Below are 18,013 nucleotides of genomic sequence, written 5' to 3'. Positions count from 1 at the left end.
GGGGGGTGTTATGTGTGTGTGTTTGGGGGGGTTGTTATGTGTGTGTGTTTTTTTTGGGGTGGGGGGGTGGGGTTGCTAAGTGTGTGTGTGTTTGGGGGGGTTGCTATGTGTGTGTGTGTTTGGGGGGGTTGATATGTGTGTGTGTGTTTTGGGGGGGGTGTTATGTGTGTGTGTTTGGGGGGGTTGTTATGTGTGTGTGTTTGGGGGGGTGTTGTGTGTGTGTGTGAGAGAGAGAGAGAGAGAGAGAGAGCTTCTTCCATGAAGTGTGTCTTGGGTTCAGTGTCAGGGTCACCATAGATAGTGGGCGTACATATTTATGCATGTAGATGTGCTCCATAGTTTCAGGTAGATTTTAAACTAGCAGGTCTGGAATCAGTTGATCTATACTAACCCCCCCCCCCCCCCACCAGCCTTTGCTGAGCTGCAGACGGACATCAATGAGCTGACCAGTGATCTGGACAGAGCTGGTATCCCTCACCTGGACTACAGGACCTACGCCATGAGAGTCCTCTTCCCTGGCATCGAGGACCACCCTGTTCTCAGAGAACTGGAGGTACGGAGAGACTGGAGGGGGGAGAGGGAGAGAAAATGGAGAGGGGGGAGTGGGAGAGTTTGAGAGTGTAAAAGAGCGAGAGGGTGGAGAGAGAGGAGGGAGGGAGGGAGGGGATTTGAGAATTGGAGAAGTGATAAAGGGAGAGGGAAGAGAGAGCGGGGGGAAATGGTGAGAGCTTCAACATCACTCCCCTACGGCATGCCCTCCATAAGCACCACAGTGCCCAGAGGGAGACTGATACAAGTATGCAGCTCTGCCTCTCTACCCTCTGGCCTCACACACACAAATACACACACACCAGCACCACACACAGCACACATACACACACTCCCACCCACACACAGGTCCCAGTACAGGGTCCCGGCACGCGTCTATTTCACCCACCAGCAGCTCCTTCATCAGGAGTAATGACGTGGCTAATGTCCTGTTCACTGGCGGCCACAGGACCCACCTCCTCTACTGGGGATAAACTGACTGAAACACACTCAATACACTCCCTCTGACTGGAACACACTCAACACACTCACTCTGACTGGAGCACACTCAATACACTCCCTCTGACTGGAACACACTCAACACACTCACTCTGACTGGAGCACACTCAATACACTCCCTCTGACTGGAGCACACTCAATACACTCCATCTGACTGGAACACACTCAACACACTCACTCTGACTGGAACACACTCAATACACTCCCTCTGACTGGAACACACTCAACACACTCACTCTGACTGGAACACACTCAACACACTCACTCTGACTGGAACACACTCAATACACTCCCTCTGACTGGAACACACTCAATATACTCCGTCTGACTGGAACACACTCAATACACTCCGTCTGACTGGAACACACTCAATACACTCCCTCTGACTGGAACACACTCAATACACTCCCTCTGACTGGAACACACTCAATACACTCCCTCTGACTGGAACACACTCAATACACTCCCTCTGACTGGAACACACTCAATACACTCCCTCTGACTGGAACACACTCAATACACTCCCTCTGACTGGAACACGCTCAATACACTCCCTCTGACTGGAACACGCTCAATACACTCCCTCTGACTGGAACACGCTCAATACACTCCCTCTGACTGGAACACGCTCAATACACTCACTCTGACTGGAACACGCTCAATACACTCACTCTGACTGGAACACGCTCAATACACTCCCTCTGACTGGAACACACTCACTCTGACTGAAACACACTCAACACACTCACTCTGACTGGAACACACTCAATACACTCCCTCTGACTGAAACACACTCAATACACTCCCTCTGACTGGAACACACTCAATGCACTCCCTCTGACTGGAACACACTCAATGCACTCCCTCTGACTGGAACACACTCAATGCTCTCCCTCTGACTGGAACACACTCAATACACTCCCTCTGACTGGAACACACTCAATACACTCCCTCTGACTGGAACACACTCAATACACTCCCTCTTACTGGAACACACTCAATACACTCCCTCTGACTGGAGCACACTCAACACACTTCCTTCTGACTGGAACACACTCAATACGCTTCCTTCTGACTGGAACACACTCAGTACACACCCTCTGACTGGAACACATTCAGTACACTCTCTCTGACTGAAACACACTCAACACACTTCCTTCTGACTGGAACACACTCAATACACTCCCTCTGACTGGAACACACTCAATACACTCCCTCTGACTGGAACACACTCAATACACTCCCTCTGACTGGAACACACTCAATACACTCCCTCTGACTGGAACACACTCAATACACTCCCTCTGACTAGAACACACTCAATACACTCCCTCTGACTGGAACACACTCAATACACTCCCTCTGACTGGAACACACTCAATACACTCCCTCTGACTGGAACACACTCAATACACTCCCTCTGACTGGAACACGCTCAATACACTCACTCTGACTGGAACACGCTCAATACACTCCCTCTGACTGGAACACATTCACTCTGACTGAAACACACTCAACACACTCACTCTGACTGGAACACACTCAATACACTCCCTCTGACTGAAACACACTCAATACACTCCCTCTGACTGGAACACACTCAATGCACTCCCTCTGACTGGAACACACTCAATGCACTCCCTCTGACTGGAACACACTCAATGCTCTCCCTCTGACTGGAACACACTCAATACACTCCCTCTGACTGGAACACACTCAATACACTCCCTCTGACTGGAACGCACTCAATACACTCCCTCTGACTGGAACGCACTCAATACACTCCCTCTGACTGGAACACACTCAATACACTCCCTCTGACTGGAGCACACTCAATACACTCCCTCTGACTGGAACACACTCAATACGCTTCCTTCTGACTGGAACACACTCAATACACACCCTCTGACTGGAACACATTCAGTACACTCTCTCTGACTGAAACACACTCAACACACTTCCTTCTGACTGGAACACACTCAATACACTCCCTCTGACTGGAACACACTCAATACGCTTCCTTCTGACTGGAACACACTCAATACGCTTCCTTCTGACTGGAGCACACTCAACACGCTCCCTTCTGACTGGAGCACACTCAACACCCTTCCTTTTGACTGGAGCACACTCAACACGCTTCCTTCTGACTGGAACACACTCAACACGCTCCTTTTGACTGGAGCACACTCAACACGCTTCCTTCTGACTGGAACAGACTCAACACGCTCCTTCTGACTGGAACACACTGGGCTTCTTCATAACTGTAGGAGAGTAGAGAGTGAGTTTGAGTTGCTGGATTCGTTGACTTTATAAGGGATACAGAGACCTCATTCAGGGCAGAAGGTCCAATAGGGACGAAGCATACAATGTAGTAGTTATGTCAAGCATTGAACAATCGGAATGTGTGTGAACATGTTGAAAAAACTCTCGACGTCGTGGTGTGGTACAGTGTGTGTTAACCCTCTGTGTCCCTCGGCCTGGGCTGTGTGCAGGTGTCAGGTAACGGTCAGCTGAACACAGAGAAGGCTCTGAAGCTCTTCGCTCAGCTCATCAACAACAAGGTGTTCCTGCTAACCTTCATCAGGACTCTGGAGCTCCAGCGCTCCTTCTCCATGCGCGACCGCGGCAACGTGGCGTCGCTCATCATGACGGCGCTGCAGGGCAAACTGGAGTACGCCACCGACGTGCTCAAACACCTGCTCTCTGACCTCATCGACAAGAACCTGGAGAGCAAGAACCACCCCAAGCTGCTGCTGCGCCGGTAGGAGACACACACACACACACACGCGCTCTAGGCACACATTACGCGTACACACACATACTCACTCACACAACCGCTATGGGCATACTGGAAGGGGAAGAGATAGTGGAGGTTGAAAAGAATGGGAGGATGCTGATGAAAGATGGATGCCTTAAGGAGGGGACCAGAATGATGCATTCATCTACCAATTGTATTGATTCCATTCATCAAGATAGTAAGTACTTCATTTACAATGGCAAGACATTAATTTGATCAACAATGACTTCTCTTGTGTATAAATATCCTTTGAATTCTCAGCAAAGATGGGAAGAGAGTTGTACCAATTGAGGGTTTCATTTGGGGCTGTTTGCTTACAGCAGAAAAATAACGGGAAATGTGAATTATTATGTGGATTATAATTAGTGGACATTTTTTGTAGGGTTTGATACATTTTTCGTGAAGGAAAGTGAAGTCTGAAATGTTAAAGTGGACATTGCAAACTTCAGAAGCCTTTTTGATCCTCAAATACACTACGTTTTACATTTCCTGCATTGCAGTAAAGTTCTTCTTCAACAGGGTGATCACATTATCTTCATCTTTCCTCTCTCTCCTTCCTTCATCCCTCTCTCTCTCCTTCCTTCATCTCTCTCTCTCTCTCTCTCCTTCCTTCATCTCTCTCTCTCCTTCCTTCATCTCTCTCTCTCTCTCTCCTTCCTTCATTTCTCTCTCCTTCCTTCATCTCTCTATCTCTCTCCTTCCTTCATCTCTCTCTCTCTATCCTTCCTTCATATCTCTCTCTCTCCCCTTCCTTCATTTCTCTCTCTCTCCCCTTCCTTCATCTCTCTCTCTCTCTCTCTCTCTTTCTTTCCTTCATCTCTCTCTCGCTCTCTCTTTCTTTCCTTCATATCTCTCGCTCTCTCTCTCTCTCTCTCTCTCTCTCTCTCTCTCAATTCAATTGACTTTATTGACATGGCAAGTTCATTATTACTTACATTGTCAAAGTATACATATAGAAAAATATATTTATATCTATATAAAATATATATATATTTATATATAAATAAATGGTGGGACCAACAGCAATAATAATAGTAGTAGTGGACATGGGATTACCATCAACAACAACAACAATAATACATTAAAGCAATGGTAGTAGACCAGTGTCAACATGACTGAGAAGCAGACGCTCTTAGCAGACGCTCTTATCCAGAGCGACTTACATTTCATTTCATATTATTATTATATATATATTTTTTTGTACTGGCCCCCCGTGGGAATCGAACCCACAACCCTGCACACACCATGCTGACGTTGCAAACACCATGCTCTACCAACTGAGCCACAGGACGCTACATGAGAAGACACATGACCTGGTATGAAAGACACAACTAAACAAGATGGGAAATATTATCCACATTACATTGCACTTTTCACTGGCTGTCCCTCAGGTTGTGGCTTTTCACCTAATAAATATTAGATTTTTTCTTCATCTTTTATAGTTTCAAATTCTTTGTATTGAATTATAATTTTGTGAAAGAAATATTCTCTTAGATCTGAGTATTTGTCACAGTGTAATAGGAAATACAGCTCTGTCTCTACCTCTCCCCTGGAGCAGAGTGAGCACAGCATGTCCTCTCTGGGCAGCCAGGTTTGTCTGTGACGACCAGTCTCTATAGCCAGACTGTCCTCTCTGGGCAGCCAGGTTTGTCTGTGACGACCAGTCTCTATAGCCAGACTGTCCTCTCTGGGCAGCCAGGTTTGTCTGTGATGACCGGTCTCTATAGCCAGACTGTCCTCTCTGGGCAGCCAGGTTTGTCTGTGACGACCGGTCTCTATAGCCAGACTGTCCTCTCTGGGTATTGGCCCAATTCTGCTCTACATGAGTTATTTGGAGTTTTTCTTTGCACTTGCAATATAGTCTTGCAAAACTCTGCATGCAGTATTTCGATTGGATGTTTGTCCCATTTGGTAAATTCATTTTTAGAGATTGGTCCCCATACTTCACTGCCATATAGAGCAATTGGTTCTATAACTGATTGGAAAATTTTGAGCCAGATTCTAATTGGAATTTCGATTTTGATGTTCCTTTTAATGGCATAGAATGCTCTTCTTGCTTTGTCTCTCAGCTCATTCACAGCCCTGTGATAGCTACCTGTGTTGCTGATATTTAGTCCTAGATATGTGTAGTTTGTGGTGTGTTCTAATAGAACTGTGTCCAAATAGAATTTATATTTGTCATCCTTATTTCTGGACCTTTTTTGGAATATTATTATATTCGTTTTTTTTAGGTTAATGGTCAGAGCCCAGGTCTGACAGAACCTGTGAAGACGATCTAGGTGCTGCTGTAACCCCTCTTTAGTTGGAGACAGCAGCACCAGGTCATCTGTCTACAGCAGACCCTCTTTAGTGGGAGACAGTAGCACCAGGTCATCTGTCTACAGCAGACCCTCTTTAGTGGGAGACAGTAGCACCAGGTCATCTGTCTACAGCAGACCCTCTTTAGTGGGAGACAGCAGCACCAGGTCATCTGTCTACAGCAGACCCTCTTTAGTGGGAGACAGCAGCACCAGGTCATCTGTCTACAGCAGACCCTCTTTAGTGGGAGACAGCAGCACCAGGTCATCTGTCTACAGCAGACCCTCTTTAGTGGGAGACAGCAGCACCAGGTCATCTGTCTACAGCAGACCCTCTTTAGTGGGAGACAGCAGCACCAGGTCATCTGTCTACAGCAGACCCTCTTTAGTGGGAGACAGCAGCACCAGGTCATCTGCCTACAGCAGACCCTCTTTAGTGGGAGACAGCAGCACCAGGTCATCTGCCTACAGCAGACACTTGATTTCAGAGTTGTGTAGGGTGATACCATGTGCTGCCGATTCCTCTAATGTTTTTGCCAATTCATTAACGTAGATGTTAAATAGTGTTGGACTTATTGGGCAGCCCTGTTTCACTCCCCGTCCCTGAGAGAAGAAGTCTGTTTGCTTGTTGCCAATTTTAACCGCACATTTGTTTTTAGTGTACATTGATTTAATAACATCATATGTTTCCCTCCAATTCCACTTTCTATTAGTTTATAAAAAAGACCTTCGTGCCAAATTGAATCAAATGCTTTCTTGAAATCTATAAAACACGAGTAGATTTTGCCTTTGTTTTGGTTTACTTGTTGTCAATTAGAGTGTGGAGGGTGTAAATGTGGTCTGTTGTACGATAATTTTTTTGAAATCCAATCTGGCTTCTGCTCAGGACGTTGTGTTCGTCAAGGAAATGATGTAGTCTGCTATTTATAATACTGCAGAGAATTTTCCCCAAGTTGCTGTTAATGCAAATTCCTCTGCAATTATTTGGGTCAAATTTGGCTCCATTTTTATAGATTGGTGTGATCAATCCCTGGTTCAGAATATCTGGGAAATACCTGCAGTGAGGATAATGTTGAAGAGTTTGAGTATAGCCAATTTTAATTTTTGGTCTATATTTGATCATTTCATTTAAAATACCATCAGCACCACAGGCCTTTTTGGGTTGGAGAGTGCGTAGTTTTTCCAATAATTCTTCTTCTGTAATTGGGGTATCCACAGGATTCTGATAGTCTTTGACTGCTGATTCAAGGATTTGTAATTTTTCTTTTTGTATCTCTTTTTGTTCTGGGCTCTTTGTTATATTGCTGTAGAGGTTTGCAAAGTGATTTCTCCGCATATCCCCGTTTTGGATAGCCAATTTCCTCCTGATGAGGTTTGTTTAATTTATCTCAATTCTCCCAGAAGTGGTTTGATTCTATGGATTCCTCAATTCCATCCAGCTGATTTCTAATGTGCTGTTCCTTTTTTGTTCTTAGGATGTGTTTGTATTGCTTCAGTGTTTCCCCATGTTGAAGGCGTATATTTTTGTTGTCTGGTTCTCTGTGTTTTTGATTAGATATATTTCTCAATGACTTTCTTAGATTTTTGCAATCATTATCAAACCATTTTTCCTTATCTGTTATTTCTGGTTTGCTCTTATGCTTCTTTAGATTAGCCAAGGAGGCTAATTTGTCAAATATATGGTCTGAGAGAGGTGTTAGTGGGCTGACTGTGAAGGCTCCGAGATACTCTGGGTTTAGGTCGGTGAGGAAGTAGTCTACAGTGCTGCTGCCTCTCTCTCTCTCTCTCGCCTTCCTTCATCTTTCTCTCTCTCTCTCTCTCTCTCTCTCTCTCTCTCTCTCTCTCTCTCTCTCTCTCTCTCTCCTCTTAGTCTTGGAGTCCACAGTTGTACCACTGTCAGTCTCACTTATCCTCTAAACTCTTAAACTCTGGCTCCTCATCAAACATTCAGCAGCAGCCCAACTTCTGTCTCCTGTCTAGATTGTTTTCCGCATGACTCAGGCCGTTGTGCTAAATCTTTTAGCGTAATGGCTGCCATCTTAGCAGGTGACCAGGTGACCATCCCCGGTGTTGAGCACTCAGCTCCTGTTCTCTAGCCCAGCAGTGTGAGAAGGACACAAGGACTGACCTCCTCATATGACAGACTATTCTTAATCCAGACTCTAATACTAATTGTCTCCGATGTTCAGTATTGTTAATAGTCACAGTGAATAAACGGGAGAGAAAGGATAGGAGAGAGGCTACTGACAGGCAGAGGTAAGTAGACCTGGATAATGTTTTAAACACGCCAGCCAGGCGCATGCCACAGCTGCCCTGTAGTTTCCATTACCTCCCGTCATTAGGAACACAATGCATTAATCCACAGGTCCTGCTGGTCTGGGCATCAGACATCAACATTCATTTAGTTTCTTAATATAACGTTCCCTTTCTTCAAAAATCATTTTTAGGATTACCGTTTGGACACGCTGCTTCTTTTCTCTTGACTTTTTTCTTGTGTCTTATTGTTGGCCGAGACACAGAGAGAAACCCTCGTAGTGAAATGGAGCATCTCTGTGACCCTCAGTGATCGTTGGTGTTGTCATTAATGGGGGGGGGGGTAGTAGCCTTTGTTTTGGTTCTCCTGTTTAATTGTCTTTGTTCTGCCCTGATGGCATTAATTAGCAGCTGATAACAGGATGGCTAGGCCTGTTATTGTGTTTAGGTCTGAACCCTCTCTACCTATTCATGAATTAGTCCAGCTCTGCCTTCCATCTCTTTCTCTCCTGATGTCGTGTCTGGCTATTTCCTATGTAGTGCACTTGTTTTGACTGGAGCCCGATGGACTCTACATAGGAAATAAGGGTTTGGGATGCACTGTACTGTTCTGCATATGACCGTACATCTCAGAGTGGGAGGGACAGTAGACAGCTTGGTGAGCCTCCGGGAGGGCCATAGGGAAGTGCATGAGTAACATGTAATGTCATGAAGGCCTTTAGCAGAGGCTCCCGATGGTCCTTTAGCAGAGGCTCCCGATGGGTCCTTTAGCAGAGGCTCCCGATGGGTCCTTTGGCAGAGGCTCCTGATGGGTCCTTTAGCAGAGGCTCCCGATGGGTCCTTTGGCAGAGGCTCCTGATGGGTCCTTTAGCAGAGGCTCCTGATGGGTCCTTTGGCAGAGGCTCCTGATGGGTCCTTTGGCAGAGGCTCCTGATGGGTCCTTTGGCAGAGGCTCCTGATGGGTCCTTTGGCAGAGGCTCCTGATGGGTCCTTTGGCAGAGGCTCCTGATGGGTCCTTTAGCAGGCTCTTGATGGGTCCTTTAGCAGAGGCTCCGGCTGGGTCCTTTAGCAGAGACTCCTGCTGGGTCCTTTAGCAGAGGCTCCTGATGGGTCCTTTAGCAGGCTCCTGATGGGTCCTTTAGCAGAGGCTCCTGATGGGTCCTTGGGAAGTGGAGACGAAAAACGTTGCTATACTGAGTGGCGTTTGGACGCAGCCTATACGGCAGCGTACTGTACAGTATCTGAGGCAGCAGGAGAAGCACTATCAGGGACTCGCTAATGCATGACGGTGCAGTATGAATTATCAGTGACTGTAACAGCACCGAACCTGGGCTACACGGTCAGAGGAGAGAGCCACCACATACAGGAAGTTACCCGGGTGGCTGATTCTACAGCTTCCTGGTTCTGTCTCATACATATTACATATGACATATAACAGGGTCACATCATGGTGAGTTTTGAGCGCACCGGCTGAATGGCTCTATCTGCTGCCTACACACACACACACACACACACACACACACACACACACACACACACACACACACAATGCTTCGCTGTAGCAGAATGCATTTCTGTAGTACTCACAGTAGAATGTCCATAACAGGGATCCTGTGGATATGTGTATATGGGAGCTGTAGAAAGAACAATAGCTGTCCCCATGCTTTAGCCGGAAGTGGCTATCAGTCCTGAAATCAATATGGGAAATCTATTTCAAGATATATTTGAGCCAGATGTTTTCTCTGCATGTCTCTGTCCATAGAGTTTAGTTTCAGTTAGAGCAGGGTATACGGAACATGTAGTGTTGAGTCACTAGGCACTAAAAGCATGAACATTCACACATGCGTACATACTTTAAAAGCAGATGGGATGAGCAAAGCAAGACAATAATTAGCTAATAATATTATCCACCGATAATACACACTAAAGAGACATACAGGATGAAGATATACGGTAGCAGGTACACACCTTAGACAGCACTGCCCGAAGGCATTCCCACGCATGTCAAGGAAGTATGTCTGTGTGTGTTGACCACAGACTCTACCGGTGTGTGAGTGAGGCAATAGTGGGGTAGCTACGTGTCAGGGGCCCATGGACGAGGAGGGCAGGAGGGCTTCTCTCTCAGACAGGTCAGCAATAGGATCTGATTGGACCTTTTTAATCATTGAGGCGGTCTCCAGTAGATGATGGAGTGCCACGCTAGCTTTTGGCCCATCCCACCGCAGAGAGAGAGAAAGATTGAGAGGATAGCAAGAAGGGGGGGAGTGAGAGAAAATAATCCAAAGGGAGAGAGGAGGAGGATGGAGAGGGAGATGGGGAGAGAGAGATGAAAGCAGAGGGTGAGAGGCAGAGGAAGGGGAAACTAGGAGAGGGAAGAAGCCGATGGGCACCAGTCTTGGCCAGTGTGATCAGGTGTGAAAGGTGTTTTGGGGTTACCAGTGTTACCAGGGCACATTAGACATGCAACACGCCTGTTCACACCGTAATTAGCATTTACTCTGCTCTCTCTCTCTCTCTCTCTCTCTCTCTCTCACACACACCTCTTTCTCTTTAGATGAAGACGAGCGTCACATCAATAGGTCAATAATTTACTAACTGCTAGTATGTTACTATTTCACCTATTCTTCATAGATGTATAAATGATAGATCATATGAACTGTTAGAACCTTATATTCACCCTGTTACTACAACTGAAATCTAATTCTACGTATTGATCTTAGGAATAGGCTACATTGGTACATGTCTCTCAGGGAAGGAAAGAGCAGGATCTCATTGAGTAAAGCTGCTTAATGGGACTCACTATGGTGGAAAAACCAACCATTTTGGATATTATGGGGAAGGTCAACAGAATGTACAGACACACACACACACACACACACACACAGATATACAGTTGAAGTCAGGAAGTTTACATACACTTAGGTTGGAGTCATTTAAAACTCGTTTTTCAACCACTCTACAAATCTTGTTCACAAACGATAGTTTTGGCAAGTCGGTTAGGACATCTACTTTGTGCATGACGCAAGTAATTGTTCCAACAATTGTTTACAGACAGGTTATTTCACTTATAATTCACTGTATCACAATTCCAGTGAGTCTGAAGTTTACATACACTAAGTTGACTGTGCCTTTAAACAGCTTGGAAAATGTCATGTCGTGGCTTTAGAAGATTCTGATAGGCTAATTGACATCATTTGAGTCAATTGGAGGTGTACCTGTGGATGTATTTCAAGGCCTACCTTCAAACTCAGTGCCTCTTTGCTTAACATCACGGGAAAATCAAAAGAAATCAGCCAAGATCTCAGAAAAGAAATTGGAGACCTCCACAAGTCTTGTTCATCCTTGGGAGCAATTTCCAAATGCCTGAAGGTACCACGTTCATCTGGACAAACAATAGTACGCAAGTATAAACACCATGGGACCACACAGTCGTCATACCACTCAGGAAGGAGACGCGCTCTGTCTCCTAGAGATGAACGTACTTTGGTGTGAAAAGTGCAAATCAATCCCAGAACAACAGCAAAGGACCTTGTGAAGATGCTGGAGGAAACAGATACAGAAGTATCTATATCCACAGTAAAACGAGTCCTATGTCGACATAACCACTCAGCAAGGAAGAAACCACTGCTCCAAAACCGCCATAAAAAAGCCAGACTACGGTTTACAACTGCACATGGGGCGAAAGATCGTACTTTTTTGAGAAATGTCCTCTGGTCTGATGAAACAAAAATAGAACTGTTTGGCCATAATGACCATTGTTATGTTTGGAGGAAAAAGGGGGAGGCTTGCATGCCAAAGAACACCATCCCAACCGTGAAGCACGGGGGTGGCAGCATCATATTCTGGGGGTGCTTTGCTGCAGGAGGGACTGGTGCACTTCACAAAATAGATGGCATCATGAGGATGGAAAATTATGTGGATATATTGAAGCAACATCTCAAAACATCAGTCAGGAAGTTAAAGCTTGGTCGCAAATGGGTCTTCCAAATGGACAATGACCCCAAGCATACTTCCAAAGTTGTGGCAAAATGGCTTAAGGACAACAAAGTCAAGGTATTGGAGTGGCCATCACAAAGCCCTGACCTCAATCCTATAGAAAATTTGTGGGCAGAACTGAAAAAGCGTGTGCGAGCAAGGAGGCCTTCAAACCTGACTCAGTTATACCAGCTCTGTCAGGAGGAATGGGCCAAAATTCACCCAACTTATTGTGCGAAGCTTGTGGAAGGCTACCTGAAACGTTTGACCCAAGTTAAACAATTTAAAGGCAATGCTACCATATACTAATTGAGTGCTGTGAACTTCTGACCCACTGGGAATGTGATGAAAGAAATAAAAGCTGAAATAAATCATTCTCTCTACTATTATTCTGACATTTCACATTCTTAAAGTAAAGTGGTAATCCTAACTGACCTAAAACATGGGATTTTTACTAGGATTAAATGTCAGGAATTTTGAAAAACTTAGTTTTTAAATGTATTTCACTGAGGTGTATGTAAACTTCCGACTTCAACTGGACATACACACACATACAGCAGACATGAACTCCTGTCTAAGGTTATATTATGAGTGCAATGAGGGGGTGGCTATGTACTCATCCCTGCCAGAGGCTTTATGTTATTATAGTTTCACAGTAGCAGAAACTACAAGCCCATAGTCCACTCAGTAATCTAACTGCACGTGTTTCACCATGTAACCATTTGACCAATACAAAGGAGCCAGAGAATAGCTTCCATGAATGGCCCAGAGACACAGGCAAGAGTACAGCGACAAGCCAAGGTCACGGCTTTATATACGGAGTCTATTCATACTTCCATGTTGTTTTGAGGATCCTTTACCATTCTGAGAGAATGCGCTCCAAATCAGTGCTATAGGTCTAAAAGTTTTGTTCCCCTCCCTGACTGTAGTGGAGTCTTTCTACCTGTGAGTCTACAGGCCAGAACATTAGATTGATAAGGGCTTTCTGTACATGGTATCTATGTTTTGACAATCTGCCGACTTCAAACGACTTACTTTCCCATTTCAATGTGTTTATCTGCTTTCAAACCTTTTAGTGAGACGCTGTGACTCATTTTTTTCATATTGCTCTCTCTCTCGTTCTCTCCATCACTTCACCTAGCTCTAACCCTTTCCGTCTTTAGAGACATCCTTCATGAGGCTTGTGTACTCATTAATGATCCCCTACCTGTGTGCACTGAGCTCTCGCTCCATCCCCTGTCCCTCTCTCTTTTTAGAGCTTTCTGCTTTCTCTCTCTTTGTATATCTCTCTCTGTCTCTCTCCCCCGTCTAACAAATGAAACGACAGAGCAGTAGCTAGTTTCCTATCGCCTTCAGTCTTTTTCTCCTCTGTGTTTTTCTAATGAGATTCCTGTTCATGCGTTGCGCTGCTAGAATGGGTTATTAGGGAGCTGGAATGTTGGGTTTATGCGCTATCCCATTGTAAAGACATTCTACTGCTGATCTGTCCCACTCAACCTATTTACCAGCATCAGGCCCCAGTCTTAATGCACTGTAGGATAATGAAAATCCTGATGTTCATTAATGAAACTCAATTAAAAGAGCGAGGGGAGTGGAGATGGGGGGCAGGAGGGGGAAAAGGCCCCCCCGCTCAAAAGCCTTTATTTGACTTTCCTTCCACGGGGACTTGCTGAGCTTATTAAAATGCTTAATCGCTTCCATTAACTTCTTCGGAATGGAGGAGGGGCTGTGACTTATGGAGGGAAATGTGCACATTGTCCAAAAACAAAATGTGTGTTGTTTTTTTCCCAGCTTGGAAACAAGAGTATGGAGGGTCCGTATAATTGTGGAGGATGACGGCTTAGTGGAGAGTAGTAGTTGAGATGAGAGAAGCAATAGGTGGATGTATGTGTGTGTATAGAAGAGGACACATTCATTCACTCCTTCAGACGTAAGTATGGCCTTTTCCTGCTCATCCTGCTGCTCAAATGGGGTGAATAAAACTCCACCTTCCTTCCACCCTCCTGCTGCAGCCCACATCAAATAAGTTGTCACTTAAGTCCTCCATCTACTGCAGTGGTCTGCTGCCGTCATGAGGAAACAGCCTCCAGCAGTTAGGAACCACACCTCGACCACACCTCGACCACACCTCGACCACACCTCGACCACACATCGACCACACCTCGACCACACATCGACCACACCTCGACCACACCTCGACCACACATCGACCACACCTCGACCACACCTCGACCACACCTCGACCACACCTCGACCACAACTCGACCACACCTCGACCACACCTCGACCACAACTCGACCACACATCGACCACACCTCGACCACACCTCGACCACACCTCGACCACACCTCGACCACACCTCGACCACACCTCGACCACACCTCGACCACACATCATCCACACCTCGACCACACATCGACCACACCTCGACCACACATCATCCACACCTCGACCACACCTCGACCACACCTCGACCACACATCATCCACACCTCGACCACACCTCGACCACACCTCGACCACACCTCATCCACACATACTCCACACATCATCCACACATCAACCACACCTCGACCACACCTCGACCACACATCAACCACACATCAACCACACCTCGACCACACATCATCCACAACAAAAGACTACTATGGAGATAGCCTCTCGTCTTCCTCAGTCACAGAAAAGTGGGACACAGTTCTTAAACCGTCGTCTCATGGTCTTCTCTCCACACAATGACGAGCCAGCCCGTTATCCTCATCCTACCTAATCCCTGTCCTCAGATCAGCCCTGTACACCGCTGTTACACTGTTACAGCCTGTATGGTGTACGGCCCCCTCTATACGCACCAAGCGGCTCGGCGGTACTCGAGTACCCAAGCAATACACACGCACGCACGCACGCACGCACGCACGCACACACACACACACACACACACACACACACACACACACACACACACACAGAGAGAGAGAGAGAGAGACATACGGGAAAATATGCTTTTAGCATGTCCAGGTTGGAGACGGTGGTAATGACAGCTGATGTTGTTAGCAGGTAGAATACACACAGCTATCACACAGCTGGAAAATAATCGACAGCTGTGTGTGAAGCTTAGGCCGGTGATGAGGAGGGAGTCTGAGGAGGAAGACTGTGTGTGTTTAAGCTTTCCCCGCACGGCTAGCCAGCTCTCAGAAGATGTGTTGTGTTGGTATTCAGTAGTAGTACTGTTGGACCTCTGGAGGAGAAAGAGAAGGAGAGAGTAACCCTTTCATCTGTTTTCATGCTTGTTAACCAGTCCTTTTTCTGTCTGCTTTTTCTTCTCTTTCTCATTCCCCCTGTTTCTACTGTCTGCTTTTTCTTCCAATGACTCCAGTTTTATCCTCAACCCTCCATGTTCCCTCTATCCTCCCATGTTCCCTCTATCCTCCCATGTTATGCCCTGAGATGATTTTGGATCCATTTGAGAAAGAAACATCAGCATCAAAGGATATGGTGAATTCCCGATGTGAAGTAAAAAACATTATTTTCCCTCTTTCTTCAGAACGGAGTCCGTTGCAGAGAAGATGCTCACCAACTGGTTCGCCTTCCTTCTTCACAGGTTCCTCAAGGTGAGTCTAATGCAACCTCCACTTTAGCAGTTTTAGTAAACCAGGGCTGTGGCAGTGAGAATACATTTTATGTTGTTAATCTGTGTTTTCTCTCCCTATCTCTCTCCCTCTATCTCTCCCTCTCTCTCTCTCTCTCTCTCTCTCTCTCTCTCTCTCTTTCTTTCTTTCTTTCTTTCTTTCTTTCTTCCCCCCCCCCCCCCCAGGAGTGTGCTGGGGAGCCTCTGTTCATGCTGTACTGTGCCATCAAGCAGCAGATGGAGAAGGGGCCTATAGACTCCATCACAGGAGAGGCGCGCTACTCCCTCAGTGAGGACAAGCTCATCAGACAGCAGATTGACTACAAGACCCTGGTCAGTACCACTCAGGCCATCACACACACACACACACAGAGAGAGAGAAACAGTCGGACTCTACTGACTACATATTTATCTTTCTCGCACACACACACCATCATGTTTTGCTTCCCTCTGTGTCCTGATAGCTAATGATCCTGTGGGTGTCAGTGCTGAGAGCAGGGCTCTGTGGAGACAGAGACAGGAGCACTAAGACAGTCACAGTCAAGACATGACTCTGACGGGGAACTGGGCTCATTACTCTAATACCCTGCCAGAGCTGGAAATTGGTGTCCTGCCGAAGGTGTGAAATTAGATTTTAGGATTGTGGTGGGGGCGTGGGAATAGTATTTTAGGGGGGGGGGGGGGGGGCATCCGGACCGTGACAGAAACACATACAGGCACTGACATAACAAACACACACAGGAACACACACATGCAGGCGCTCTTACATACATACGCAAGCACGCACACCCACACACACACACACACACTCCGTAACCCCCTCTCCTCTCCTGTCTCCCCCTTCAGATCCTGAACTGTGTGAACCCAGACAATGAGAACAGTCCTGAGATCCCAGTGAAGGTGCTGAACTGTGACACCATCACCCAGGTCAAGGAGAAGATACTGGACGCCTGCTATAAGAACATGCCTTACTCACAGAGGCCCCGCGCTGTCGACATGGACCTGGGTAAGACAGAGATATACACACACACCCTCCCTAGTCTGTAGCCTGACTGACTGACCCAGGTAAGAGCTGACAGACGGGCACCACAGGTCCACCATGCCAGGCCCACCGCCTCCCACACAGTCTGCCGCCCCGGCCCTGGAGAGACAACACCGCCGTTACCTCCACATCTCCTGCTCCTCCTCCCCGTCTTCTCATGGGCTCTCACTTCACACCAGGGAGATGGAAACACCAGCCTCCCGTCAGGAGTGCTAGGCGCCCTTCAACCACACTGGCCCCAGCCACAGGAGGCCGTCTCTCCATATCACTATCGCCTAGGTAACGCTAGGGAGGGTGAGGGGGGTGAGCTGCAGTGTCTGCTGGCAGTGGCAAAAAGTAATGAAGTCCAGTCAACAGAGGAGAAAATCAATGATCACTACCCAGTGATGCCCGATGCTGCCCGTCCATTCCCCCATCAACCCACTTATTATCTTTTCATTATCGGGTCAACGTTCCCCCTCCATCCCTCCTCTTCCCCTTTCCCCTCTCTCTCGACTCACTTTTCTGGGAAGGATTGTCTCTGTTAGTGCTTCTACCGCTGCGGTTTTTTCCCCCACTCCGCCATCGCTGCCCCGACCACGGAATGCGTATGGTTATGTGACGACGTATCACTGAAACAAGTGCCAATTAAACCGGCGAGGCTTCCTGAGCACACATCTTGAACTTATTAGTGTGTAATGTTTCATTAAAATGCAAGTCAACCCGGGCGCTGTCTCTCGTCTCTTAACCTAGTGGAGTACACAGAGTGCTCTGTGTGTCTGTACAACAGAATGGCTGTTGATATGGCTTCATTTGGATAATGTGTTTTCTCGAGAGTCCTTTGGAAGCTCCTGATGTGTGCCTCTTCGCAGCGACACAGAAACACCAATCAAATGAAGTTGCAGTCAGGGAATAACTTAAGAGTTTCACTCATCTTGCCAGAGGAATATAATGGCTATTATAAACTGGGTGGTTCGAGCCCTGAATGCTGATTGGCTGACA

At 46.6% G+C, this 18,013-nt stretch overlaps 1 protein-coding gene across 1 annotated transcript in view; it reads left to right on the top strand.

Moving 5' to 3' along the window:
* Nucleotides 1-18,013, top strand: part of LOC115168862 (plexin-A2-like) — a 110,743-nt gene that overhangs the window by 65,865 nt on the left and 26,865 nt on the right. Inside the window, exons 17-21 of the mRNA XM_029724393.1 lie at nt 411-553; nt 3,540-3,808; nt 15,907-15,973; nt 16,177-16,323; nt 16,837-16,996. Coding sequence (XP_029580253.1) covers nt 411-553; nt 3,540-3,808; nt 15,907-15,973; nt 16,177-16,323; nt 16,837-16,996 — 786 coding nt within the window. The remainder of the gene's footprint in view (nt 1-410; nt 554-3,539; nt 3,809-15,906; nt 15,974-16,176; nt 16,324-16,836; nt 16,997-18,013) is intronic.

This window comes from Salmo trutta, chromosome 30 (genome assembly GCF_901001165.1).
Source record: "Salmo trutta chromosome 30, fSalTru1.1, whole genome shotgun sequence".
NCBI classification, from domain to species: domain Eukaryota; kingdom Metazoa; phylum Chordata; class Actinopteri; order Salmoniformes; family Salmonidae; genus Salmo; species Salmo trutta.
Note: the sequence above shows the minus strand (reverse complement) of the source record. Positions and strands in the feature narration are given on the sequence as shown.